Source organism: Drosophila suzukii, chromosome 3, assembly GCF_043229965.1.
Source record: "Drosophila suzukii chromosome 3, CBGP_Dsuzu_IsoJpt1.0, whole genome shotgun sequence".
Classification (NCBI taxonomy): domain Eukaryota; kingdom Metazoa; phylum Arthropoda; class Insecta; order Diptera; family Drosophilidae; genus Drosophila; species Drosophila suzukii.
Window position 1 is genome coordinate 82,488,970 of NC_092082.1, and position 26,113 is coordinate 82,515,082.

At 46.6% G+C, this 26,113-nt stretch overlaps 5 protein-coding genes across 6 annotated transcripts; 4 read left to right on the forward strand and 1 right to left on the reverse strand.

Annotated features, from left to right (window-relative positions):
* The first annotated feature begins 4,369 nt into the window (after positions 1 to 4,369).
* On the forward strand, positions 4,370 to 12,841 carry Root (ciliary rootlet coiled-coil, rootletin). The gene is made up of 9 exons (XM_036817513.3): positions 4,370 to 4,858; positions 5,386 to 6,675; positions 7,398 to 7,549; positions 7,609 to 8,985; positions 9,127 to 9,302; positions 9,359 to 11,346; positions 11,546 to 11,983; positions 12,042 to 12,217; positions 12,274 to 12,841. The coding sequence occupies exons 1-9, from the start codon at positions 4,370 to 4,372 to the stop codon at positions 12,335 to 12,337; spliced, it is 6,150 nt and encodes a 2,049-aa protein (XP_036673408.3). The 3' UTR covers positions 12,338 to 12,841.
* GatB (glutamyl-tRNA(Gln) amidotransferase subunit B, mitochondrial) lies at positions 12,718 to 14,905 on the reverse strand. The gene is made up of 8 exons (XM_017082342.4): positions 14,752 to 14,905; positions 14,553 to 14,697; positions 14,382 to 14,495; positions 14,011 to 14,326; positions 13,531 to 13,955; positions 13,335 to 13,471; positions 13,149 to 13,272; positions 12,718 to 13,085 (listed from the first exon to the last, which is right to left on the reverse strand). Exons 1-8 carry the CDS (start codon positions 14,811 to 14,813, stop codon positions 12,858 to 12,860), a joined length of 1,551 nt encoding a protein of 516 aa, XP_016937831.4. The 5' UTR covers positions 14,814 to 14,905; the 3' UTR covers positions 12,718 to 12,857.
* Tsc1 (tuberous sclerosis 1 protein hamartin) lies at positions 14,906 to 19,251 on the forward strand. The gene is made up of 7 exons (XM_036817514.3): positions 14,906 to 15,042; positions 15,134 to 15,410; positions 15,482 to 15,738; positions 15,804 to 18,096; positions 18,158 to 18,315; positions 18,388 to 18,517; positions 18,578 to 19,251. Exons 2-7 carry the CDS (start codon positions 15,311 to 15,313, stop codon positions 18,958 to 18,960), a joined length of 3,321 nt encoding a protein of 1,106 aa, XP_036673409.3. The 5' UTR covers positions 14,906 to 15,042; positions 15,134 to 15,310; the 3' UTR covers positions 18,961 to 19,251.
* A 136-nt stretch (positions 19,252 to 19,387) lies between these two features.
* Sec10 (Exocyst complex component Sec10) lies at positions 19,388 to 22,160 on the forward strand. The gene is made up of 6 exons (XM_065866780.2): positions 19,388 to 19,535; positions 19,597 to 20,501; positions 20,583 to 21,170; positions 21,233 to 21,422; positions 21,490 to 21,807; positions 21,877 to 22,160. The coding sequence occupies exons 1-6, from the start codon at positions 19,503 to 19,505 to the stop codon at positions 21,973 to 21,975; spliced, it is 2,133 nt and encodes a 710-aa protein (XP_065722852.2). The 5' UTR covers positions 19,388 to 19,502; the 3' UTR covers positions 21,976 to 22,160.
* Positions 22,161 to 22,490: 330 nt separating this feature from the next.
* Npc2f (Niemann-Pick type C-2f) lies at positions 22,491 to 25,613 on the forward strand. Of its 2 annotated transcripts, XM_065866781.2 has the most exons (5): positions 22,491 to 22,832; positions 22,896 to 22,907; positions 24,267 to 24,374; positions 25,058 to 25,227; positions 25,484 to 25,613. In XM_065866781.2, the coding sequence occupies exons 1-5, from the start codon at positions 22,685 to 22,687 to the stop codon at positions 25,568 to 25,570; spliced, it is 525 nt and encodes a 174-aa protein (XP_065722853.2). In that variant the 5' UTR covers positions 22,491 to 22,684; the 3' UTR covers positions 25,571 to 25,613. The 2 variants fall into 2 exon arrangements, with proteins under 2 accessions (XP_065722853.2, XP_065722854.2); XM_065866782.2 differs by lacking the exon at positions 22,896 to 22,907 and having other exon boundaries at positions 22,494 to 22,832.
* Positions 25,614 to 26,113: the final 500 nt, after the last annotated feature.

Consider the following 26,113-nt stretch of genomic DNA (forward strand, 5'->3'; position numbering starts at 1 on the left):
TTTAAAGTTATTATTGGATTTAGTTTGAAATATAAGGGGTTCCTAACTAGAAACTTTAAAAAACAATGTGCTGAATCTTCAATCTAAATGATTTTTTTATAGATTACTTATTATATTTGTTCTATACCATATAGTTCAATGAAATTGATAGGTTTTTTAAGATTCTATAACGAATCCAGATAAGCTAGGTTCATGAGCTTATAACATTTCGCTGATGTAATATGATGATGAAAGTCTCTCAGTGTATGAGTAATTAGCTACCGCCCATATAAACCTATGTGGATGATCAGCCGAACAGTGTGTGTGAACGTGATGATTATTGTCGCCGACTCTCGGGATGATCCGCTCTCCACCGTATGTCGGTGATCTTTGACGATAGAGTATAAATCATCGCCAAAGATTGAAGGTTCCATCCAAGTGGCGCCCGTTGTCAAGAGAGAAGGCGGAGAATCGGGGAAATCTTCCGTCGAACCGAAGATCTTTATAGTTCGGGAAAGCTCCGATCGCAATGCAATGCAGGTCCCCGGGCAGATCCAGATTTGTGGCCAGTGGGACTTTGGTCGGGCACACACACTCGCAAGGTATTCAATCCCATTTCTGGTGATAAGGGGCTCTACTCTGAACCCGATAGGGGCTATAGAGCCCCTGGAAAGAAAAAACGCGACAGGCAAACTTATGCTTTGAAATAATCTCACACCTACACACAGTATAGATCTTATGGCATCGGGCCGAGATTAAGACTGAAAACTGAAAGTGAAGCAAACAAACACCTTAATGGCGAATGCATAACCAATCTTCGGACTTTGAGAGTCTACTCAGCACACTTAGTTGTCGCGAGTCTGACTTTTATTTCCAAATCTCTACACGAGTTTAATGGAAATAATAGAATTAATACAGTGTACCTGGAACTTTGATATCGCCCCAAGGTCGCTTTTCAGGTTCAAAACGTTAGCTGATAAGGGTATTTCAATTTGAATATATTTAAATACAGCGCTCGAACTTTTTTCTGTCACTTTTTCGTAGTCGTTGAGCCATGGAAATAGCTGTCTCACCTATGTACCGACTATTTATTTATATGGCGTTGCTTTGTAGGTTGCATGAGTATGCAGTTCTCTGATATGAACGATGGTGATAACCCAGGAGTCCTCCATCGCAATAGTATTCGCAACCTGTGCCAGGAAACATTTTGACATTTGCTTTCAGCGAAGTATTATAAGCGATCGGGGCATTACGTGGCTGTAGATAGTGCAAAAAAGATTTGCACATTTTGGGATTGAAAAGTCGGAGAAAAAAGAGAGGTGTTAAGATAGAACATCATTATAAGATGGGACATTATTTCCTTGATCCAAAAAAGCGTGGTCTAAAATGTGTACTCATACCTTTTTTGAAGAAATACCTTTTGAAAATATTAAAATTGTATTATAAAACGATTAAGTCGTTCTATTATCCACTATTAGTAAGGAAATTTCGTACAATTTAACATTTTTTAAGATAGAAATGAAGCGATCACAATCTTCAAGTTGTATCCATAGTAAACATTTTTAAATTATATTATTTAATCATATCTTGTTTTTTGTGGAATTATTAGAATTTGGTTATTTTTCTTAGTTTTTCCTTAGTCCTTCGTCTTATTTGGTCTGTCAAAAGTTTAGCATAATAACCGTATCTAAGGGTTCTATATACTATTCATAGAAACTCATTTATATTCACCGCAAATAAATCAAGAAAAGGGTTAATCGCATCGACAGAGTCTCCTGTACATTCTCAATTTATTGCCCTGCTAGTTGACTTATTAAAAGCAGTTAGGCATGAAGCATGTGACCAGGAGAAGAGTCACCCACCACCACCAACGGGTGTACTACTCCTTGTGGGGTATATGTAGCTATAGCTATACCTATACCCCATCGATATCGCCCGATTTGACCGACCGCATTCGGAATATGCTTCGAGACACGATTTGCATTTGTTGCTCGCTCACACGCCAAACATAATTGTGAGCTCCTCCTTCCGTAATCAATTGTGGTTGCCGATGGTAACCAGGAATTTGTTAATTCAATGTTTATTCTGCCCCAGTCCTATGCACCCAGTGGAAGTTGCAGTCCCCAGACGGAATAGACCTTAATGGCGGTTAGTTCGAAAAGGGAATCCTTTCTTCCTCCTTGCGAAAAGTTGGCTGGGCGCTCAGTTGGCTTAGTTCCGCGGGCCCAGACAGTTCGATTCCTAGGATTCTTGGCCAGTTAGTTAGGCCCCCTATCCCGATTAACTTTCCCTCCCGAGGAGCGTTAGTTGCGTTAGTACTTCCGCATTCCGCAAATTTGTGTCAATTGCCACCAGGCAGGACACGCTAGGAGGCCTCGAGCCCCAGGATTCCGTGATAACTTGATGAGTATTCAATTGGAGCTCAATCAGTTAACAACAGTGTCTAGTGCGCGGTCTTAATTTGGACGAAAAAAATAAAGCGAAACAAAGAAGGGTGCCTGAAAACCCAGCTAAGGGACTTAAGTGGGATATATATACCATCTGTATATATTGCCATTGAGAAGTAAGTTGCAAATTGATGAATAAATATAAAGTTTTGGTAAAAAACATATATGAAATCAGAAACATAGGTAACATATTATCAGTCAATTAGGAACTTACCACATATTTTAATCCAAATTAAGGTCTTTCAAAAAAGTTCTTAAGTGATCCTTATAAGAGATAGTGATTTTTCAATGGTTTTTGTTGTTCTTCTAGTATTCATTTATAGTCCTTTAAATATGGGAGCTAATAAGAAAATATAACTAAGATGCTATGATTTCGTAAGAAACATAAAATAATATTTACCTAAGTGAAACAAAATGAAATAAAAATACATTATCAATGTAAGTTTTTAGTTACAAACAAGATTTTTTACAATTATAAGAAGTAATTTCTTTGGTATCATTAAAAATGGCTTTCTCTTACTGGCGAGGTCATCTTTAGCTCAGTTTACCCAATGATTGATTCTCAATTTTAACTACCTAATTCCCCTACTCCCCTCATAAACAAGAACTACGACCTCCATTTGACAGAGCCCTCGGAGATAGTAAATCAGGAACTAAAATAGAAAGTACAAGCGACTAGGAGTAGATGGCATGACAAATCATAGTCGCACTATCAAGGATATTATTATATTTTTATGGTTTGCATAAACACAAATGGGAATGGGGACTGGGAGGGATTGGGTGGATGGGGTGGCTAGCATAAGGAGCTCAAAATTAGAAGACGCATTCGTGTCAAAGGAAGTTTCAACAACGGCGGAAATGTTGTTTATTAAAATAAATACGAGGACAAGGAAATTATTATGACTTTGGGGGGTGGAGTTGGAAGAGGGGAGTTTGGGATTGGTATTGAAGGAGTTGGAGGAGCATGGGGGTGGTAAACACAAACACTTGCTGTCCTGGTGACAGACTGTGCAATGCGTGTCGACCGGGGCCCAAAAACAATTTCCTCAAGTGGGCCCCCGAAAAATATCATTCGAAAGTATGGACGTTACGGAAAGAATTCCTTCCATACGGCTGGGATCCTTGGATCCTTGCTGTTGAACGATAATGAACGGGGGGCTCTGAACTTGTTTATTTGCGAGGGAACATCACCTCGGTGCAGCTGTCATGACGACTGACTCCAGGCCCGGAACAAGTTAATAAATCAATTTGGACTAACTTATCGAGTCGCTCTGAAGCGTAGGCGAGGCGCCAAACTTTTGGCCAGAAAGTTTCCGCTTCAAAAAGCATATACCCCTTTAGTTTTGATCAAAAGGGTTCACTGATTTATAGGGATGTATGATAGAGAATCCATTGCTTACTGCTAAGATCAAGATATAAGGTCATACAATGAAAAGTCGTATAAAATGTTGATGAATCTAATTAAAGTATTTAAATACTGTTTTTTTTTAAATTATAAAGTAAAGGTACAGGGAGGACCACAGTTTCTTATATTTTGGTCTAAGACACATTAAACATCATTATCATTTTTAAAGGATTTTGTTTTTATCTGGAAATGTGGCTTATATGTAATGAAAATATAAATAAGTTCTATATTCTTTTTCCATTAGAAGTGTCTAATGTTAAAAAGCTATAAGCATATATTTTAGGTTGTCCTTTTCATAAAATGTTACTTTTTAAAAAATATTAAACAAATTTTGGTATCTTAAAATATAATAATTTATATAAGAATAACATTTAAAATATAAAGTAAATTACCATCTAGGGTATCACAAAGTTCATATACCAAACTTCCAAACTTTTCTGTGATTTCTTGCTGTTGCACGCAATGCCAACCGCAACAGAGAAACTTCATCAGAGGAATCGAACCGAACTCACCTCCTTTCACCCAACTTTACCCACAGATGCAGGCGTATCGCGATAACTTCAAGCAAACGCCCTGCCCATCGGCCGTCGACCTTCAGGCGGCGGGACCAGCCCACCCACCGGCCACCGCCTCTAGGCTGCCTTTTTCGCGCAGTCAGCGTGGGCGTGACCCCTCGGCCAGTGCCGGCTCCGTTTCCGCCTCCGCCGCCGGCGCCCTAACGCCCAGGATGATGAGCCCGGGTCCGCCAGGTGGAGCAGGAGGCGGGGGAGATCCCTCGGTCCTGCTGCGCCAGAACCAGGAGCTGCGCCAACGGCTGGCCGACGAGTCGCATAGCTATCGACGCCGCCTGGACACCTACAAGCAGGCGCAGCACAACCAGGCCAACCTGGTCAGCCGGCTGCAGTCGAAGATCCAGCAGTATCGGCAGCGGTGCAGCGATCTGGAGGACCGCATGCACGAGACCATCAAGCCGACGGCGGGAACGGGACCCAAGTTGACCACGGGTCCAACCACCAGTCAGGTGATGGTGAGTACGGAAAAATTTTGTACGGCTATTTTTCGGGGGGAATTTTTTTCTTAATTCATTTGGAATACGGTTAAAATATAGTACACTTTAAACAATTTTATTTAAACCTTAATTTTTAATTTTGAAATTAAATGATTGATATTGAAGTAGAAATTCAACAAATTATTCGAACTGAATTTTGAAAATATATTATCTACATTTAAGTAAATTTACTAATTAAATTTCTGAGATACAGCTCGAATACTTTTCTAAATGTATAAAACATTTTCCATTTAAGTAAACGTCTTAGTCAATAGGTAGCGGCAACGTTGCGTATGAGTAATACACTTTTTTCAGTTTAATCTATTCACGCTTTTTCTATTAATCATAATTTGGGGTTCAGAGGCTAATGTGATTGCAATTGTCATTAAAATTGGAATATTTAATGTTGCTACGGGTAAACATTTAAAATCAAATTAAAATAATTTCCATGGGTGTTATAGCTCATCCGTAATATAAGGTTTTATAATGGCCACCTTGTTTTTTAGTGCTCTACTTCCCTGACCCTGGGCCAGAGCAGTTTGCCCTGCAGCTCCTCGCTGGACTCACCACCGCCCAGCTGCAGTCGGGATTATGTCCACGACGATGTCCTGGTCACCGGAGGAGGCGGCGGAGCAGCTGATCTTTGCCGCAAACTGGAGGAGGAGCACCAGCGATGCGAGCAGATCCTGGCCCAGAACAGTGCCCTTCGCCAGCAGCTGGAAGAGTCGAATCGAACCAACGAGGCGCTGACCAACGACCTGCAGAAGCTGACCAACGACTGGGCCGGCCTGCGGGATGAGCTGCTGATCAAGGAGGACGAGTTCAAGGAGGAGGAGCAGGCCTTCAAGGACTACTACAACAGCGAGCACAATCGGCTGCTGAAAATGTGGCGAGAGGTGGTGGCCGTCAAGAGATCCTTCAAGGAAATGCAGACGGCCATGAAGGCGGAGGTGGCCAAAATGGGTCAGGAGATCAACTGTGTGGGCAAGGACATCAGTGGCTCCAATGCCACGGTGGCCTTTGCCCACCAGCAGGCAAAAAGGGCGGCGGATGAGGAACTGAAGCAGTCCCAACGCAGCAACGATGAACTGCAGAACCAATTGGCTACCCTTAAAGTTCAATACGAGAGTGCCCGCCACGAGATCATGGAGCGGGATCAACGGCTCCTGGAGCTGATGAATCAGCTGAAGAAGCTGGAGGATCGCTGTGCCCAGGCTGAATCGCAGGCTGCTCTGGCCAGTCGCTATAGCGACGAGATAGAGCGACTCAATAATTCCATGCGCGAAATTGCGCAGGCCGTCGTTCAAGATGCTGAGATCGCAGATCGCGAGGCAGACGCCGAGGTCACCGGCGGGGTCATGCAGCACATGCACCTGACGCGTGACGCCGCCTCCGTGGCTGGTGGTGGAGCTGGGGGTGGTGGTGCGGGCAGCACCACTGGTGGTGGGAAATCCCCCCGTCGGAACTCAACACGCGCCTCCCAAGCCTTCGCCGAGGGCACCATCTCAGCCGTCCAGGCGGCACTCCACAAATACCAACTGGCCCTCCATGATATGCAGGTTAAATTCCAGAATACCAGCGAAACCCTGCGCACCACCAAGACCCAGTTGGAGACCAGCGAGGGTACCAAACAGCTCCTCACCACCAAGATGCAGCAGCTCACTGAGAAGCTGGACAGCAGCAACTCCAAGCTGTCGGAGCTGCTGCAGGAGAGGGAGAGTCTGCAGCGCGGACTGGACGATGTCCGTACCCAGAAGCAGCGGTCCGAGATGGGCAGAGCCGATATCAATAGTGCGGTAAGTTGTATACTGTTCGTGCTGGCAGAGCGGCAGCAGAGAAAATGTGTATCCCGCTGGCAGTCCGCGCTTTTGCTGCTGTTGACCACTGATTTTAGAAATACTGGGCCATAGAGTTGGTTTATAAAAGGGAAAGTCCTGATAATAAAATTCTAATTTCTGTTTTTCAATATAATAGAAGTAGTCTTCACAAAAGATTTGCCTTGACTTACAATTTATATATGCTCCACAAATTAGCTAGGGTTTGTGTAAAAATCATGTAATGTATAAGAATTTCTTCGAATTTCAGGACTGGAAAATTTTATAGAATTTCTTAATTAACAATTAATGATTAAAGCGTCTGGTTTTTTTCCAAGTGTGGATGTCAAGGCAGATTGGGGGCGGATCGGTGATAACTCGATTAGTCTCTGTCTGTGTCTGATTACGCAGTAGATTGTATATTTATGATGATCCCAGCTCAAATCCGGGGTGAAGAGCCATGTCTGCGATGAGTTACAAATTATGGCGGCGAAGATTGCATTTGCAGCCGGCGTGAGTAGAAATGGCAAGGGGCTAAGTTCATCAGCACCGGGATCTCGTATCTCTAAATGGGTTGGACGGGATTCAGAATATTACTAGAGGGTATACAATCTTTTCCATACAAAAATGGCGTTTAATATTATGGAATATGGAATATACAATTTGTTTTAATGCTGAAACCACATTATAATACTTTCTTTTAGTTTGAGAACCTGAGCGGTGACTATGAGAAGCTTCAGTTGAACTATGGAAAACTGCAGAAGCGCATCGATTCCATGGAGGAGGACAAAAAGGCCGTTGAGCTGGAAATCCAACGCATTCTGAAGGACAAGAATATCACCGAGTTGAATTTGAGGTAAAGGTTAAGATAACCCATATAAAAGAGATCCAGTAAAACCTTGAACATACCAACAGATCCGAGGAAGACCGCAGCAGTCGGCTGAGGGAGGAGACCATCTCCCTTCGCGAGGAGCTCAACCGGGTGAGCCTGAATCGTGATCTTCTAGAGCAGCAGCGCATCGAGTCGGATAACCTGATCAATCTGCTCGAGAAGCAGAAATCCGACCTGGAGTATGACCTGGACAAACTGCTGTTGGAGAAGTGTGATCTCCAGGAGAAGCACGAGAAGCTATCGAACAACAGTTGCTCCACCACCGATGAGCTGAAGTCCGTTCAGAATTGCCTCCAGGAGACGCAGGAGGAGCGCAAGAAGCTCCGAGTCCAGTCTGCAGATCAGGCCAATGAAATTGGTGAGCTCAAGAAGGAACTGGCGGTGCTGGACAAGGCGCGACTAGAACTGGAGACGGACAATCTGTCCGCCGGCGAGAAGCTCAAGTGCCTGCAGCTGGAGAAGGAGAAGATCCTGCAGGATTTGGCCTGCGTCACCAGGGATCGTGGTGATATCCACAACCAGCTGACGGCCATGTGTCGAAAGAAGGAGGCTTTGAATGAGGAACTGATGCGGACTCGGCAGCGCTTGGAACAGACCACCGAGACCAATAGTCGCCTGAATAGAAATCTGGAGGAGATGGTGAAGGATGTGGAGGAGAAGCAGGTGGTCATCGATTTGCACGAGAAGGACACCCATCGCTTAAATGAACTTCTGGCTGCCCTGCGCTCGGAGAAGGAGTCCCTGGAATCGGTGCTCTTCGACACGAATACCTCACTGGAGGCCACCGAGGAGCGACGTAGCCAGTTGGAAAGGGATCTGCAGGAGGCCTTGGTAAGGGAAGAGTCCCTAAAGAACCATGTGGCTCGTCTGCAGAAAGATCTGGAGCAATGCCAGCGCAAGGCTCAGGAGACCAAGACGCAGTTGCTCAATGCCGCCCGTGCGGCCGAGAGTGATTTCAATCAGAAGATTGCCAATCTTCAAGCTTGTGCAGAGGATGCGGCCAAACGACATGGCGAGGAAATCCTTCAGTTAAGGAATGCCCTGGAAAAGCGGATGCAGCAGGCTCTACAAGCCCTGCAAACGGCTAAGGATGATGAGATCGAGAAGTTGCAGGAGCGATTGGCCACTCTGCAGGCTCATCTCGAGAGTCTTGTCCAGCAGCACGAGGAGGCACTAATCCGTGCGGAAAGCGAGAAGCAGCAGGCCCTTTTGATTGCCCATCGGGACAAACAGGCGGTGGCCGAGCGGTTGGAGGCTGTGTCCCGGGATCTCAAGACCGAACAGGAGTCCCTCGATCGCAGTAGAAGAGAGGCCAATGCTCGGGATGAGAAGCAACGGGCGGTAATCGCTCAGCTCAAGGACGAGATGGTGCACATGCGCACCAAAGAGGAGGAGCATAAGTAAGTGGTATTCTAATTTCTATTCCTCTAAAGAATTCGCGTGTTTTACTTTCTTCCGTTGGGCATCTAAAAACAAAGAATAAACAAAAATTCTAAATTAAAACTTGATTCAATTATTAATTAAATATTAATCTCCCGTAGGATTAAGCTGGAGGAGTGCATCCGCAAGCAGGAGCTGCAGTTGAATAGCATTCGTGAGGAGCGTGACACCCTGTGCCGTGTGAGCGAGGAGTTAAAAATGGAGATTCGTCTGAAGGAGGACAAAATGGAGGGCACCAACAACGAGCTGCAGGATGCACTGCGCAAGTCTAAGGAGGGTGAGTACGGAGGCAACTAATCTTTGCTAGAAAATCTCTAATAATCCCTGCTCCAGGCGAAGGATTCATTGACAGTCTACGCAAGGAGTTGACCGACTGTCGCCGACAACTGGCGGACAGCAACATCGAGCGGGACAAGTATTCCGGCAGCAACAAGGAGCTGCGCGACCACGTGAAGCGCGTGGAGAGCGCCAAGCGGGAACAGGCACGCGCCATCGAGGAGGCTCTTCAGAAGATTAGCAACCTAGAGGACACCAAGAACTCCCTGGAGAACGAACGCACCAGATTGAGTACCATCCTGAAGGAGACGGAGAATCACTTTACGAAAACCACCCAGGATCTGAATGCCACAAAGGCGCAGCTGCAGAAGGCCCAAGTGGAATTTGCCCAGAAGGACGAAGGTGGCAAGGAGCTGCAGTGCAAGCTGGTGGCCGAAGTGGAGCTTAAGGAGCGGGCTCAGCAGGAGCTCTGCCAGATCAAGAAGCAGTTGTCCGACTTGGAGGCCAATCTATGCGCCACTCGCCAGGAATTGGGCAGGGCAAGGTGTCAGAACAACCAGGAGGAGCATCGCTTCCATGCCAGGGAACAGGAGTTGGCCCAGCGCCTGGAGGAGGGTCGTGGCAGGGAGAAGCGACTGGAGGATCAAAAGCATAACCTAGAGGTCTGCCTGGCGGATGCCACTCAGCAGATTCAGGAGTTGAAGGCCCGCTTGGGCGGAGCCGAAGGTCGTATTCGCGCCCTGGATGAGCAGTTATCCTGCGTAGAGCTGCACAAGCGGGACACCGAACAGAAGCTCTCCTCAGTGGTCCACACGCTGCGCAGGATTGCAGGCATCCAAGTGGATGGCAGTGTAAATCTGTCACATCGCTTGCTCAGTCCCTCTAGGAGATTCAGTCCATCGCGCAGTTGCGGGGATTACGACAACAGAAGCACTTCGCAGTGTCCAGATGGACCCATTGATGTGGATCCAGATCTGGTGCGGAAGGGTGTCCGTAATCTGATGCACCAGGTGGCTCAGTTGGAACGCGAGAAGGATGACTACAAATCCCAGCTGGGAGCAGCTAAGAAACAGCTCCAAGATGCCGCAGACCAGCAACTGAAATGCGATGCCAAGCTGGGCAAACTGCAGGCCATGTTGAGGAATCTGCAAGAAGAGAAAAGCAACCTGGAAACGGATCGTAAGATGAAGATCTCCGCCATCCATGCGCTGGAGGAGAAGCTCAAGCACCGCAACGATGAGTGCCAGATGCTGAGGGAACGTTTGGCCCAAACGGAAATGCAACTGGCCGCCACATCCGAGGAGAATGGCCAGAACGAGGAACGCCTGGAGAAGAGCCGACAGCAGTGCGCTAAGCTGGACAACGAGAAGCGTCAGCTGCAGGAGGAACTGGCCAAGGTGGAGGGCAGGGCCAGCAAGCTGGATCTACAGCGGGTGGCCATGGAGGGCGATCTCACCCGTTTGCAGATGGCCCTGCAGGAGAAGGACTGCAGCATCCGTCAGATGGCCGAACGCCTGGAGAACCAAAATCGCGCCATGACCCAACTGGAGGATCGTTGCACAGCCCTCAAGTCTACCGTGGATCAGCTAAAGGAACGGCTCCAGAAGTCTGCCGTGACCGAAACCCAGCTGAGGGGCGAGCTGAAGACCCTTCAGAAGGAGCTCTCCGAGCAGGGTCATTGCTCCCAGGCCAATGAGGACAAGCTGAAGCTGGTCCAGAAGTCCCTGCAGACCGCCGAGAACGAGAAGCGCATACTCACCGAACGCCTGGACAGCGCCCAGACCAATCTCAACGAGCTGCGTCGCAGCCAACAAGCTCAACTAGATGGGAATCAGCGGCTACAGGAGCAGGTCACCGATCTGGAGGTTCAGCGCTCGGCTCTGGAGTCCCAGCTCCGCATCGCCAAGTGGAACCAAGAGAGCGGCGGCGACAAAGGCCTGACCAACGGCAATGGAGGCAGCAATGGCGAGGATGAGCTCAGCAGGCAGCTAAAGTCTTCCCAGCGGGAGAAATCGGAGCTGCGCAGTAAACTGCAGACCCTACAGGTGGGTAAAAATAATAGTTAAGAAATTGTACATACTTAACAAAAAACATCTTAAAAGCATTAAAGACAACTATTGGCAACAGTGCGTATGAGTGATACATTAAAAAGTAGATATTAAGTATACGCAGTGTTGCCTGTGCTTGCTGTAATTTCTTTCGTTTATTCAATCTTTTAATATACTCTACCTTTTTCTTGCTCAGGACAAAGTCAAGCAGTTGGAATGCGAGCGGAAGAGCAAGTTCTCCGGCGGAAACGCCTACGATCGGGCCGAAAAGTCCAACTCCTATTACGGTGGGGCTAATGATTCCGGGGAGTTTGATTCCAATCGCTACGATGTGGGCGGAGGTAATGCCGGAACTGGAGGAGGAGGAGTAGGAGGCTCCTTTAACTGCGGATTGGATCACAGTGTGATCGAGCAGGAGACCCGCGATCTGCGACTCAAGGTGCGTCGCCTGGAGACGCTGCTGGCGGAGAAGGAGTCCGAGTTGGCGCGTTGCAAGGCGCGAATGAACGACAGCGCCAAGTGCACTGATGGTTTGGACGGGGATCGCTATCGCAGTGCCCAGATGCACGCCGAGAAGCTGCTCGACGCCAGAGAACAGTCCCACAGGCAGCAGGTTCTGCGCCTGGAGAATCAGGTGGGTCCTCTTGCAGTGTTATAATGTAGATCAAGAATAAGTAAATTATATTCTTCAGATATCTATGCTGCGCGAGCAATTGGCTCAGGAGGCCAAGCGGAGACAACAGTATATTCTACGCAGCTCAAAGGCGAATCGGGAAATGCAGCACTTGAGGAGCACCCTTGGAGATTCCCTACGTAATGTGTCCCAGCACCCGGTGGATGCTCATCTCCTGGAAAGCGAGAGCAGACGGTAAGTCCTACATTCTTAAATATTAAAAAAAAATGTATTGAACATACCTTTTTCAGTCTCGACTCCGCGGTTTCGATGAGCCTGCCTCCCTCGACCTGCCGGGACTATGATCGCGACTAGAGCTATGTGGAGTTAAGATTTGGTTAAACTTTATCCCGCCAAGAAGACGTAACGCTCACTGCCATATGCATTTATTTAGAAAAGGCTTCCTGGACTGCTCCAGTCGCATCTGAGTTAATCATCGCGTGCATTTCAACTCGTTTGTAGTACAATTCTAGCTGTTCATTGTCTGCCCTGTTAGACAATCGAATATAGTGCGTTCCATCCAGTCGCATTCGGGCATCCGGTAGCGATGATGCATCATTCATCTCTACAAAAATAACTATGCATTAAAGGGTCACGAGTTCCGATTCTCCCTGAGCGAGGGAGAACACCGAACCATATCTAACACGACAATTTACATCATTTGCATTTACATATTGGCCAGAACACCGAACTAGTCAGCACGAAACAAAGCAACTATATTTAATCCTTAGCATATCTAAACCTATATACAGTGCGGTTCGACGACTGCATGTTTTATAAAATATATATACAAGAGAAACACACTCCTAATGAACACAACTACCGACCAGAGCTCTTACTTCTTGGTGGGTTTAAGCATCTTTTCCAGGCACTGCACTACTAACTTCATGTTAGCCTTTTGGGACGACAACTTGGCCACTTCGCCCACGATGGCGAACAGAGCTTTGGCCTTCCCCTTTTGGTATTGCTGCACTGCCTTGGCCTGGTTGGTGATGGCCTGCTGGCAGAGAATCTCGATCTCCTCTGGGCTGCAGATCTGCTGCAAGTTGTGCAGTTCAATGAGCTGGGATGGAAAATGAGAACTAAGTCAAATGTTCTGAATGTTATTTGGCTTGAAGTTACTTACCTCACTACTTTTGGCTTTGGGGTTTTTGTGTAGCAGTTCTATTAGCTGTCGTGCTGCCTGAAGATTTATCTGCTCGGTGTGAAGGTTTTGTAATATATCCTTTAAATCATCAGCCCTTATGGAGCTACATTAGAATACAAAATTAATTAAATAATGCCTCAATTATATTGAGCTGTGGTATATTACCAGTCTTCCACATCCAAGTTTAATTTGTTGCAGTAGGTCAGCAAATCGTTGATAAGGAAATTGTAAATGACTTTCTTTGGCAGTTCAGTTAAACTACGGCTAATGCTCGTAAAATGTTCCAGCAGAATTGGTTCGTTCTGAAATAAAATCAGAAAGTGCTTTGAAAGCTAAATAAAATACTAATATAAATACCCACCACCAAAATGATGGCCGTTTCCGCATTAAGGTTGTATTGCTCCATCAGACGTTGTCTGGTGTCCTCTGGTAATTCGGGAATTTCCTCGCTCAGCGCTGCCACAGAAAGCAGATCCTCTGTTGACTTCGAGCCCGGCCTGAGGTTGACATGTAGAGGTGGTAGATTTGGCTCCGGCATGAACCTGTAATCCTGCAGCACCTCCTTGTCACGCATGGCCACTGTTCGCCGGTTTTCTGCATCCCAGTTGCGAGTCTCATTTGTGATCACGCCGCCATTGGCCACAGTTTCCAATTGTCTGTTTATTTCATATGTAATTGCCTGTGAAATGCTGCGAACTGAGCCAATATTTTTGACTTCGGTGCGTACCCCTAGGGGATCGCCTTCTTGGTGAATGGATATGTTGGCATCCACACGCAGGGCACCCTCTAAAGGAGAAGGATTTTTAGTTTTTAGTGAAAAGATTATTCAAACTTTTATTACCTTCCATTTTACAGCTGCAGGTCTGAAGACGCCTTAGAATTAGCATTAGTTCCTTGACCAGCGAGGCTGCTTCTTCACCAGTTTCCAGATCTGGAGCAAAAACCAGCTCCATCAGGGGCAGACCAGCACGATTGAGATCCACAAGGCTTCTTTTTAGATAATCATCGTGCAGGGATTTTCCACTGTCCTGTTCCAATTGCAACTGCAGTAGTTTGGCCGTCTTGTAGTAAACTTTTTTGCCAGGTGTTATGACCGGGAAAGTCATTTTGCCATCATTAGCCAGGGCAGCTCGCTGCTGGGTGATCTGGTAGCCATTCTGGGGAGAAATGGTGTTTAAAATGGTGTTAGGATGGTTACTTATGACATCTTACTGGCAAATCAGCGTAGAAGTAGTGCTTGCGATCAAACATGGACACCTCATTCACCCGACAGCCCAGAGCCAGTGATGTCTTGATGCCGGATTCTACACATTTTCGGTTTAGCACCTGGAAACAGACATTTCAAGTAATTACCCCATTTTAACTATAATTATTCATTCTCACCGGCAATGTGCCTGGGATGGAGGCATCGAAATAGGCCACGGAGGAGTTAAGTGGTGCTCCAAAGGATGTGCCACTGCCGGAGAAAAGCTTGGAGGCACTGGCAATCTGTGCGTGCACCTCCAAACCCACAACGCTTTTCCATTTCCTAAAAAACACTAGATGTTGAATAAATTTCTATAGTATTATTTAACTTAATTACCGCTTGGGAACGTTAGCCAACTTGGGCTGCGTGGCGAGTCCTCTTATTATTGTGTAATGCATTGTACTACATTAATTTTTTTAATTCTATAACCGGAATCGGAATTGCAAGAAAGTTGCGCCAAAACAGCTGATGTTGTTTTGATTGTGGCCAAGGCTGCCAGACTTTCGGCCACGGCGTTGCCAGACCAAACCATCGATTGGCTGGCGATAACAGCGCAAGAGAAATATCACAAAAAAAATAACCTTTTTCATTTTCAAGACAAACATGTAAAACATGAGTTTAGCAGAGGTAGGCATTGCAATAGGAACTCCACAAACCAAAACAACAAAGCGGGGAATCGAACGCAGCAGGAATTTAATGCCCATTGCCTGTTCTCCAGTTGACAGCGACCAAGACGAGAAAAAGCACACGCAGCTCTGCAAAAGACAACCACGACGACGAGCGAGTGGAGTAGAAGGAAGGACCAGGAGTGGAGTAGCAGGAGCAGGAGCAGTCGACCCAGGGCGGGCGGAAAAATCAATCGCAGCGACAGGAAGCCACGGAACCCGCCGACGCCATGGTGATAGAGATAGAGAAGATCATCGGCGACCTGGAGTCCAACATGACGCTGGAGAACGAGGAGGCCAAGCGCAAACTGGTGGAGTTGCTAACCCAGAGTGAGTTCCCTAATCCCAGATCCCCTTTCCATAGCCACAGCTTCCATATCCCCCAATATCCAACTCCACAGACAAGGAGCAGTGGGTGGTGCAGTTCATGCTGGACTATTTCTTCAAAACCGGATCTCAGCGCATTCTGGAGGTGCTGGTCAAAGCTCAGACGCCGCACGATGGCTTCATCTTTGACCGGCTGGACGACTGTCTGAAGCAGTCGCAGCACCGGGTGCAGAGCCTCCAGGTGTTCTGCTTTATAGTGCGCCATCATCCCACCTGGCTGTACAAGATCGAGAAACACCGGCTGATCAAGAGCGTGTTCAAGCTGCTGACGGTGAGTTGGGCATGTATAGACTCGTCCAGATTAATCATGGCTTTTGTTCCCCCACTCCTTTCCAGCACGAGAAGGAGATTGTGCCGCTGATGAGCGCCCTGCTGTGCATAATCACCCTGCTGCCGATCATACCGAATTCCGTGCCCAACTTCCTCAACGATCTGTTCGAGGTTTTCGGGCACTTGGCCTCGTGGAAACTGCAAAACAGCGCCAAAATGCCGGACGAGAAGCTCGTCCACCTGCAGTTGGGTCTGCAGATGCTGTTCCACCGCCTGTATGGAATGTATCCCTGCAGCTTTATGGCCTATTTGGGGGAGTTCATCAAGCGGGGCAACGGCGGCGGCATCTTCCAGCACACGATCAAGCCGCTTTTGGACACGGTGCGACTGCATCCCATGCTGCTGACGGCCACGCCGGAGACGGAGGTGAACAATACGCGTTGGAAGGAGATGGAGCCGCATGACGTGGTCATGGAGTGCGCCAACCTGTCCCTGCCCGTGCTTCTGCCCGAGGCGAGCAACGAAGACGGCAGCTATGCGTATCCCATGACCCCGGGATACAGTCGCATGACTTCAAACACCTCGACTACGGACTATAGTTATCAGCTGAGGGAGTTGCAGCATTCGAGAAACGTGTACTCCCGCTTCGATTCGTCCGCCTCTGGTGGGGAGCTGGGTGCCATTTGGAGTCCGCACAACGAGATCGCCACGACCAGTAGCGCCATACCGCTGACACCCACCACATCGTTTATTTTGCCACTCCAGCCGGCGATGAACTCCCAGCTAATGGTGGGCATGACGGGCTCCTCGCCGCCCGAAGCTGCCGTGGAGGCCACGCCGGAAACAACGCCCCTAAAGGATGTGAGAGAGATAAAGCAGCCAGGTCGTGCGGTTAATTCGCATGCCGTGAGAGCCATCTTCGCCGTGAGCCAGCCTTCTTCACCCATGCGCAAGGACCAGCAGAATCAGTTCAGTTTCCCTGATGTCACTCGTGAGGCGGAGGAAAGCAGTCATTCGTTTCTGGAGGTCAATAGGGTGACAACCTACGACCGGCGTCTGCAACAGGTCATGCAGGACAGGCACAACGCATCTTTTCCCAGCAGCATGCCTGAAATCAACTCCGAATTGTCTCTCGCCGGAGGTTCCGTCTATCCAGCTGTCACTCAGGAGGTCGCTGCCGTTTGCGGCGAGTGCAACGAGACGGATAGGAACCTGTGCAGCGTGGGAGGCCTTCACATGCCCACCAGCCGATCCATGCACCAGCTGGTCAAGAAGCGCCGCAATCGTATGGCCAGTTATAGTGGCCATGACAGTTGTGCGGACAGCAGAAGCTCGGCAGCCAAGAAGGCAAACTGGAGCGTGGAGGCAGAGAACCCAATGCGACGGACTAAGTCCTGCTCAGCTTTGGCCGCAATGCGGCAACAACATATGGAGGAAAACGACGACGAGGCCGATTGTCCGGGCCAGAGGCAGAGATCGGAGAATGGAAATACGCAAAAGACTGGCAGCCGCCTGCAGAGGAGCGGCCGGATCCTGGCCATTTCGGCGCCCAAGGAGCCGGCCAGAAGCTGCGCCCACGCCTCCACCCAGACGGTGGAAGGAGTGGATAGTGCTCCGGCGCAGTACGAGAATTGGCTGATTGAACTTCTGCTGGAGTGCAAGGAGCAGCGGAATAACTACGAGAGGAGCCTTCTGTACCCACAGGATTTTCTGGACGAGTACATCAAGCATGCGATTAAGGCCAATGAGACCTTCGACGCCGAGCAGGGTCAACTGATGTGCCTGCAGCTAGGGTACGAAAGCTACCGGCGGTCCATTCACGCGGAGCGCAATCGAAGGCTCATGGGACGAAGCAGGGACAAGCGCAGCCTGGAAATGGAGCGGGATCGGTTGAGGGAGCAGCTAAAGAACTTCGATGCGAAGAACAAGGATCTAGCCAGTAAGATGGATCAAGCCATGCGGTTGGCCAACGAGCGCCAGAACATCCACCAGGAGGAGCTGGGCGAGATGAGGGCAAAGTATCAGCACGAGCTGGAGGAGAAAAAGTGCCTGCGGCAGGCCAATGACGACCTGCAGACGCGCCTCACCAGTGAGGTGGCCCGCCATAAGGAGATGAACTACGAACTGGAATCGCTACGAGGACAGGTCTTCAGCCTTGGCACCGAGCTTCAGCACACCCAGCAGCAGGCGGACATGGGGCTGCAGTGCAAGCAGGAGCTGGCGCGCCTAGAGGCCGAGTTCATCATCATGGGCGAGGTGCAAGTGCGGTGTCGCGACCGTCTGGCCGAGATTGATAACTTCAGGGCCCGCGACGAAGAACTGCAGATGCTGCAAGAGAGCAGCCAGCTAGAACTGAAGGGTGCGTATATGTTTTGTTTACAATTCACGTATGTTTAACCATTCGGTATTTATTTATTTAGAACTGAGGCACAGCCTGGACGAGAAGACATCACAGCTGGAGAGCATGAAGCACAAGATCAGTGACCTGCAGGCCCAGCTGGCCAACAGCGAGAAGGCCATGACGGAGCAGAAGCGACTTCTGAGCACGGTCAAAGATGAGTACGAGGAAAAGTTCAAGGTAGGAGCTCGATTCGGCCGGAAATTAAGTATAGAACAAAACTCAGAGGCCTTGTTATACCTTTTCTTTCAGTCCGTGAACAAGAAGTATGACGTGCAGAAGAAGATTATCATGCAGATGGAGGAGAAGCTGATGATGATGATGGCGCAGCCGCAGGGGATTGCAGGTCACAACACCTGCTCCCCGGACACGGACAGAACTGGTGAGTGGAGTGCAGCTTTGCCCAGCTTATAAAGCCCTTGCTAATGGTCCCTACCCACAGACATTGCTTCCTCCATTGAGCGCAACTCGCCGCTGTCCACTTCGCTGGCCTCCAGCGAGAGTCTATCGGCCAGCCTGCGCTCCACGGAGCTGAAGAACCTGCACCAGCTGGTGGACACACCCTCGATGCCGGAAGTGCTGAGCAGCCTGGCCGCCGGCGCCCAGTTCGAGGACGTGCGTCTGCCGGCCGTGGATCTGGCCTCCTCGGCCAGCACCGCTAGTGCCATCAACATCGTGCCGCACGCCTTGGACCTGCCGTCAACCTCCGGCGGCATCGGTCACACGCTTACCCACCCACATCCGCATCCGCATCTCCACCTGCAACAGCAGCAACAGGAGCAACTGCAGCAGGAGCAGCTGACGCAGTTTGTAAAAAAGAACTAGCTTTCCTTCGCTAAGCAAATGTCTATTGGGAAAATCCAAACAGAAATCAACAAAAAAAAGTTATTGGTTCTACATATTTTCATATTCAGTTTAAAACTGTAACTAAGGTTTAATAAATCGCTGACTCCACGCAATAATTATAAAGGTTATACAAAATATTAATGTTTGAAATTTTAACTTGTTTAGCACATTGCAATTTGTTGTAAAAAAAAATGGTTTTGATACGAGGCAATAAGTAAGGCGCGCATTCACATTATAATAAACATTTAATTAAGATCAGCAAGCATAAAAGCCGAGTTTTATTTAACTTCAATTAAAACCCACTTGAGTTATATAACAAGCGCCAAACTTTTGAATTTTTTGGCCAAGAGAGCAAACAAAAACGTAAACAAACCGGGTGGCATTGCCAGCTGAGAGAAATTGAGCAGAGTGGCAACGTCATAAAGAACAGCTGAGCGGAAGCAACAATAATAATAGGAAGAAGAAGCAGAAAAGAAACGCCTATAAATCAGATCATACAAAAAAAATCAGGAAACTATATAATGCTGTCCCAATACATGGAGGAGTTTGAGCAGGTGGGTTTCCTGGTCATTTACCTACCATTTGGGCCTTTAATCTATCAACCAAAACCGACAGGAGCCCTTTGAGGTGGGCGAGTTCATAGAACGCCTCACCTGGCGCACCAATAATGAGCTGCAGAACAGCGAGGACTTCCATCCTGTGGCCCTGCATGATACCTTCATTCAGACCATTAAGGACCTGAAGATCCTGCAGGAGAAGCAGCAGAGCAAGTGCGAACGGCTCGAGGAGTCGCTGCGCCAGGAGAAGGAGTCGCACGCCAAGAAGATCGCCAAGCTGCAGGAACGCCACCAAACGGCCATCGATGTGTTTGGCCAGCTGGACGAGAAGATCAACTCGGTGGCCGGGAAGATTATGCACCTGGGCGAGCAGCTGGAGAACGTGAACACCCCTCGCAGTCGTTCCGTGGAGGCGCAGAAGTTGCTCAACTTTATGTCCGAGTTCTTGGCTGCCGGACCCGTGATTGTCAACGACATTTTCGCGGATGCCACTCGACTAAGTGAAGCCGCCGATGTGATCCAGAAGCTCTATGCCATCTCGCAGGATCTGCCGCCCGGGAACTTTGCCGAGTCCAAGCGGAAAATCGGAAAGAAATACGATGAAGTGGAACGGCGGCTGATCGAAGAGTTTGCCACGGCCCAGAAAAGCGAGGACATTGAGCGCATGAAGACTTTGGCTCAGATCTTGTCCCAGTTCAAGGGCTACACCCAGTGTGTGGACGCGTACATCGAACAGAGCCAGATGCAGCCGTACAGCGGCAAGGACATCTTTATAGGCATTGTGCCACTGTGCAAGCACCACAACGAAATCATTCAGAAGGTGTTTGCCAATCCGCAGCAGGTCATGTCCAAGTTCATACTGAACATCTACCAGCTAAAGCTGCACCAGTACGCGATGACCAAGCTGGAGGACAAGAAGGATGAGGAGAAATATCTGCGGACCCTGTACGAGTTATACTCACGGTAAGCCACTACAATTTTATAAATCAATAGATACAATCATTAAATGTGAGATCTTAATATCTTATCTAACCCAAATTGCAGCACTCTGAAACTGTCGACGGATCTGCAAGTCTACATGTCCACCATAGACGACGACTTGCTGCAGAAGCTGACGCAGCAGATTTTCGTAAAGCATCTTGCTGGATACGCCGAAATGGAGACCAAGTGCCTTACAGCGAAATGCTCCACAGAGCTGGAAAAGTTCTATGCCAGCAAGAAGCACCAGAAGACGGCGACCACCAAGGGCTTTCGACGCAATATGGAGGTGCTGATAGCCACGCGGGCCAATATTAATATTGCCGCCATCGAGGACTATGGCGGGGAAACCTTCCTGTCCGAGGAGCTGGCCATCAACATGCTGCAGGAGGCAAAGGCCTCGCTCAAACGCTGCCGTCTGCTGTCCAACGAGACCGAGCTACCAGGCAATGCCATCAAGCTCAACGATATCCTGCTGCGTTTTCTGATGCATGAGCATGTGGATTACGCTCTGGAGTTGGGCCTGCAGGCGGTACCTCTCGCTGAGGGCAGGGTCTTTCCACAACTTTATTTCTTTGATGTGGTACAGAAGACAAACATCATTGTTCATCTTCTTGACAAGCTCTGCCACACATCTGTAATACCCTGTGTGAGGTAAGTTTTGACTTACTGTCTTAAGTAACACTCTACATGGATTTATGGAAACTCTCTTTCAGTAATACGCCCAAATACTCGGACTATGTATTTAAGAAGCGTATTCTGATGGAGCAGATTGAGACCAAGCTGGATCAGGGTCTGGACCGCTCCATCAGCGCAGTAATTGGCTGGGTCAAGGTCTATTTGCAGTACGAACAAAAGAAAACCGACTACAAGCCGGAGACTGATGTGGATACCATTTCCTCGGCGGTAAGATATATATTTAGGCGGTAAAAGCATTTATAAGCTAAAAAAAATTTTAACTTCTACTTTCTAGGCCTGCCTGCAAGTCGTGCAGAATCTGCAGCCCGTCATTGTGCAGATTAAGAAATGTGTCGATGGAGAGAATCTGCAGAATGTCCTGACGGAATTCGGAACCCGACTGCACAGGGTGATCTACGATCACCTCCAGACTATGCAGTTCAACACGGCTGGAGCCATGTGCGCCATCTGCGACGTGAACGAGTACCGCAAGTGCATTCGCGAGCTGGATAGTCCGCTGGTGACGCAGCTCTTCGACATTCTCCATGCATTGTGCAATCTATTACTTGTTAAGCCACAGAACCTTCAAGAGGTTTGCACAGGTGACACTCTGGTAAGTGTGCGGTGTCTTTGATTTTGGCTCTAATTCTTACGTTACCATTTTTTTTCACCCCTACTTCAGAATTACCTAGACAAGTCTGTGGTGCGGCAATTCATTCAGCTGCGCACTGATTTCAGAATCATCAAAAACACCAATTACCTGAAGGGTATTATTGAGTGAGGAGTTCAGCAACCAGAATGAGTCACATTCCGAAATTTTCCACCTTGCGCGGTGCTGTCTACCGGATTAAATTGATATATTGAAGGGACATTATCTAATAATAATTAATTACGGCTCGCTATGTTCTTTAACTTTCAATTAAAGTCAAGTGGCTAGTTACTTTTATCTACACATCGCCAAAGGCACTTGATTTGTTTTACAGTATTTATAGGCGCTACTCACACGCGTGCCCGCCACCCAACCACCCACTCCCAGACCCTCACACGCCCCCAGCGACGTCACGGACGTCCCCTTACCAAATCTTCAAAGTGAATCGGTGGCGTTATCAGTCAGAACCAGAGCGAAAGTCAGTGTTAGTGGCTCCAATCGGCTCCCAGTCAATAAATCAAAGTTTATTGCTTAAGCGCCTGTGGAGTATTTATTTATTTACGTTTAACCGGAGAGAACAGGTACTCTCCCATCGAAGAGAAGCCAAATTGTACGGACTGCTACTTTTGGTGGGGCTCACTATTCTTGGTGTCAGTCACCTATTAGCCACCAAGCCAATCGTATCGCCAAACAAACGTTGTCGGCCCGTGATCCTCATTATCGAACCCCTTTTGTTATTGTTATTGACATTTGGAAGCTATTTGCACTTTTACGCGAAACGCTTTTGCCCGATATTCTAATCGAATCGCGAATTAAGATCTCAAAGATTTGATTAAGAACCATGCAAGGCTCCTTCATGGATCACTACTTAAAAATACTCTTGCTCATTTGCGCTGTGCACCAAATCGCCGGTGGTACGCTCAAATCCACCCGAGATGCTGCCTACAAAAAATATCTTTCCCTAAGATCTCTGCCCTTCGAAGACTGTGGTGAGTATATCCGATAATCAGTAGGTCGTTTTAAGAAACACAAGAATTACTTGGTTTTTACAGGGGAAAAAACAGGTAATGAAATATTAACATACAAGAAATTATTAAGGTGAAATTGGAAATTTCAAAGTTTTGAATAGGTTAATTTGTCATATCCTACCATTTACTAAAATTCAGAGTATGAGTGTTCTAAAATTCCAACCAAAAAAAAAACCGAAAAAACAAGCTCAACGAATAACAAAAGTGATCCTTCTTTACCAGCCATCTTAAAAAAAAAGAAGTAAGTATTTTGATTAGAAAACCATCAGGACCATTAAAAATACCTAGAGCCCAATCTCACCTGACTTAAAGTGCTGCTTCCGTAAACAAAATTGCAGTCTTTAAATAAAATACAACTGTCATAGATGGTAATTCCCCAATAGATAAATAGAATTTATGATATATTACCAAAATTAATCAATCGACAATTTCTATCAGATTACAATTTGAAAATGGGTTAGTCAGTTGGAAATAACCATAGCGTAATATTCGAATGACATCAACAAAAATTAGCTGTATGCATTGTAAATTATTTGATATAGTACAGAGATTCATTGACTCAGGCTCTTATCAAAGGTATTACCAAAATCTGATTTACGGCTAGTAAAAATACCCATTAAAGCAGATTGTAGTCATGCAAAAAAGGTGCCAACCTATTTTTAGCTTGAAGTAGCTTAACTTTATACAGAGCATTAAAACTTCGCTAACTTTTTATAGTTTCCCAGGGCATAGTCTTTTATTTGTATTTTGGTTTTTACGATTTTTGATTAACTGTAGTATTTATGGACTTGTCGCAATAAATCAATGATTTATGTTCTAGAATCGAAGTACTTTATACAAACAGATATGACGCCTTTATGGGGGATTACCTATTATTGTAACACTGATAGACAGGCAAGCGCCCCTCAGAGGGTACTAATCAATTAAAGAACTTAATTAACAGAGTGGTGTAATCTACGAACACGGTTCATTTAAAAGATAGAAACTGTTTGAAGGCCTTGAGAAGTGCACTTGGTCATAGATTATAGAATACTGTGAATATATAGGTGTATGTCTGTGTTGATCGCAGATAACTCGGCTTAGTTGCTGGGAAAGGTATTTATTAAACTAAAATTGTTAATTTGTTGCCAGGTTGTATATAGGTGGAAGTGGCATGTGCAAAGTCACGTACCCAATGATTGCAATTAAGAAAAGTATTTAGAATAACAATTTACTTAACTTGGAGTTTATCCCTAAACTAACATGCCAGTGTAGTATCTTCTTCAATTTAAGAAAAAATGTTTAAAAATCGTTGTCTAAAATGGTTTCCGATAATTATTAGATCAAGTTTAATAAGTTTCACCAGATGTATTTCTTTAAAGCTAAACGTATCCTTATTTTCTTCGATTATTTCAGGTTCTTTGTACCAGGTCAGCTACCTGGACATCGAGAGCTGTACGTCTCTGCCTTGCTCCATGGCCCGAAACGCCACCATTAAGGTTACTGTGCGCTTCGATGATAATGGTAAATACAAATATATCAACGCACTGATAAGACCAGATCCTCAGAGAAAGAAACCGCTCCTCGCTTTCTGCGAGCAAAAGTCAGTCGGAACTAAAAATAGATCTAGTGCGGGCGAAGAATTTCGATCAGGTGGATGGCGGATGTTTTGGGGGGGCAAGATGTATAGAGAACCCCCCGAAACCCCAGAGTATTCGGTAGTAGAACAACCACTGCGTGCGCATATGATGATGGCAATATTGATAAGCACCTGTCGTAAATATAATTGATCCAAGATTGTAAATCTACGAAATTTCACCAAATTTCCTGCTGCGACTACTACTGTTTACTTCGTTGCAGTCGTTGAGATATTGACATTGATTGCAGCCTGGGGCCCCGCCCCAAAGTCGCTCCATAAATAATATAATGAATGCTAATGATATTTTGATGAATCAGCAGAAATGGAGACCAAATCGAAGCGATTGATCTCAGCACGAATCGAATATTTGGAGTACTAATTCGCGATAGGGGGCTGTAACAAAGATTGGCAAAACATTTAGATTAAGGGGAGCATGCAAAACAGATTCTTTTAATTGGATTATTTGGAATTTGATAAACAAATGTACACCTGAGGGGAAAGTAATAGCTCACACGGGATATTTTACCTAATAAATCTAACTGAATAATCATATTTCTTTGTTTTACAGGCAATGGGGTATCCTTTCTAAAGCATGAAGTCCGATGGGTGTTCAACTTTATCAAGACCCAGGCGGCCATAACTCCCGATCCGTGCGACGGGGATCATGGATGTATAGAAAGTGCAAGTGATGGCAAAGCGTATTGGGCCAATATCTTTGTAAATGAAACTCTACCGGTGGTAAGTTCAGAATCCTCTTATAAGTTGAAATAGAATCAACATATTTTACAAAACTCAATTTCGTTTTTAGTCTAAGCTTATGTCTTTAAAGTCTCAATTTCAGCTCATTTAAATTTTATTGGCAAAAATATTTTTAAAAATATATTTAACAATTCATTAAACTCATGATATCACCTTTTGATATGGAGCCTTAAGTTTAAATAATACATTTTTGAATCAATCTGGAATTAATACAATATTTCTCTCTGTGTTGCAGATGAAAGGCAGCATGTTGTGGGAATCCAAGGATGCAAACGATCAGAACCTAATCTGTTTCCAGGTTCCCGTTGTAATCACAGTGTAAATGTGTAATCACGAAAATAAAGTAATTGGTGCATGCAAATCAACAGACCAGTGTGTGTGGGTGTGTGCGTGCGTGTGTGCATCCTTTAATGAAATTTTGAATGAAAATGAGGGAGGCGCGGCATCGTAGTAGTAGAAAGGGAGAGGAGAGCGAGCGAGACGGAGACAGCGGAGATGGAGGTGGAGATCTCTGTTTTGGCACACACACTGACCGAAAGATGCTATGAGGAGAGGGAGCAAGAGCAAGTGGAGCACAGCACAGTGGTTCAAATAACATAAGAAAATTTTAAAAATCTCTAGATCAAATTGAATTTGTTATCGCCAGAACCTGAAGAATTCGCAAGGTTAAAATGCAAAAAAACCAAAAAAAAAAAATGAAGTTCTGTAGATTAAATTAAGTCGTTTCTGAATTAAAGCTTAACACAAACATTTAAGTTTACGCATTGTTTTTTGATTTATTAAATAAGTCCCAAATTAACCCGAACTTGCCCACTGTGTACGAGAGAGCGGTGGGAGAACGGGAGAATTGGAGCCCGAGCCCTGC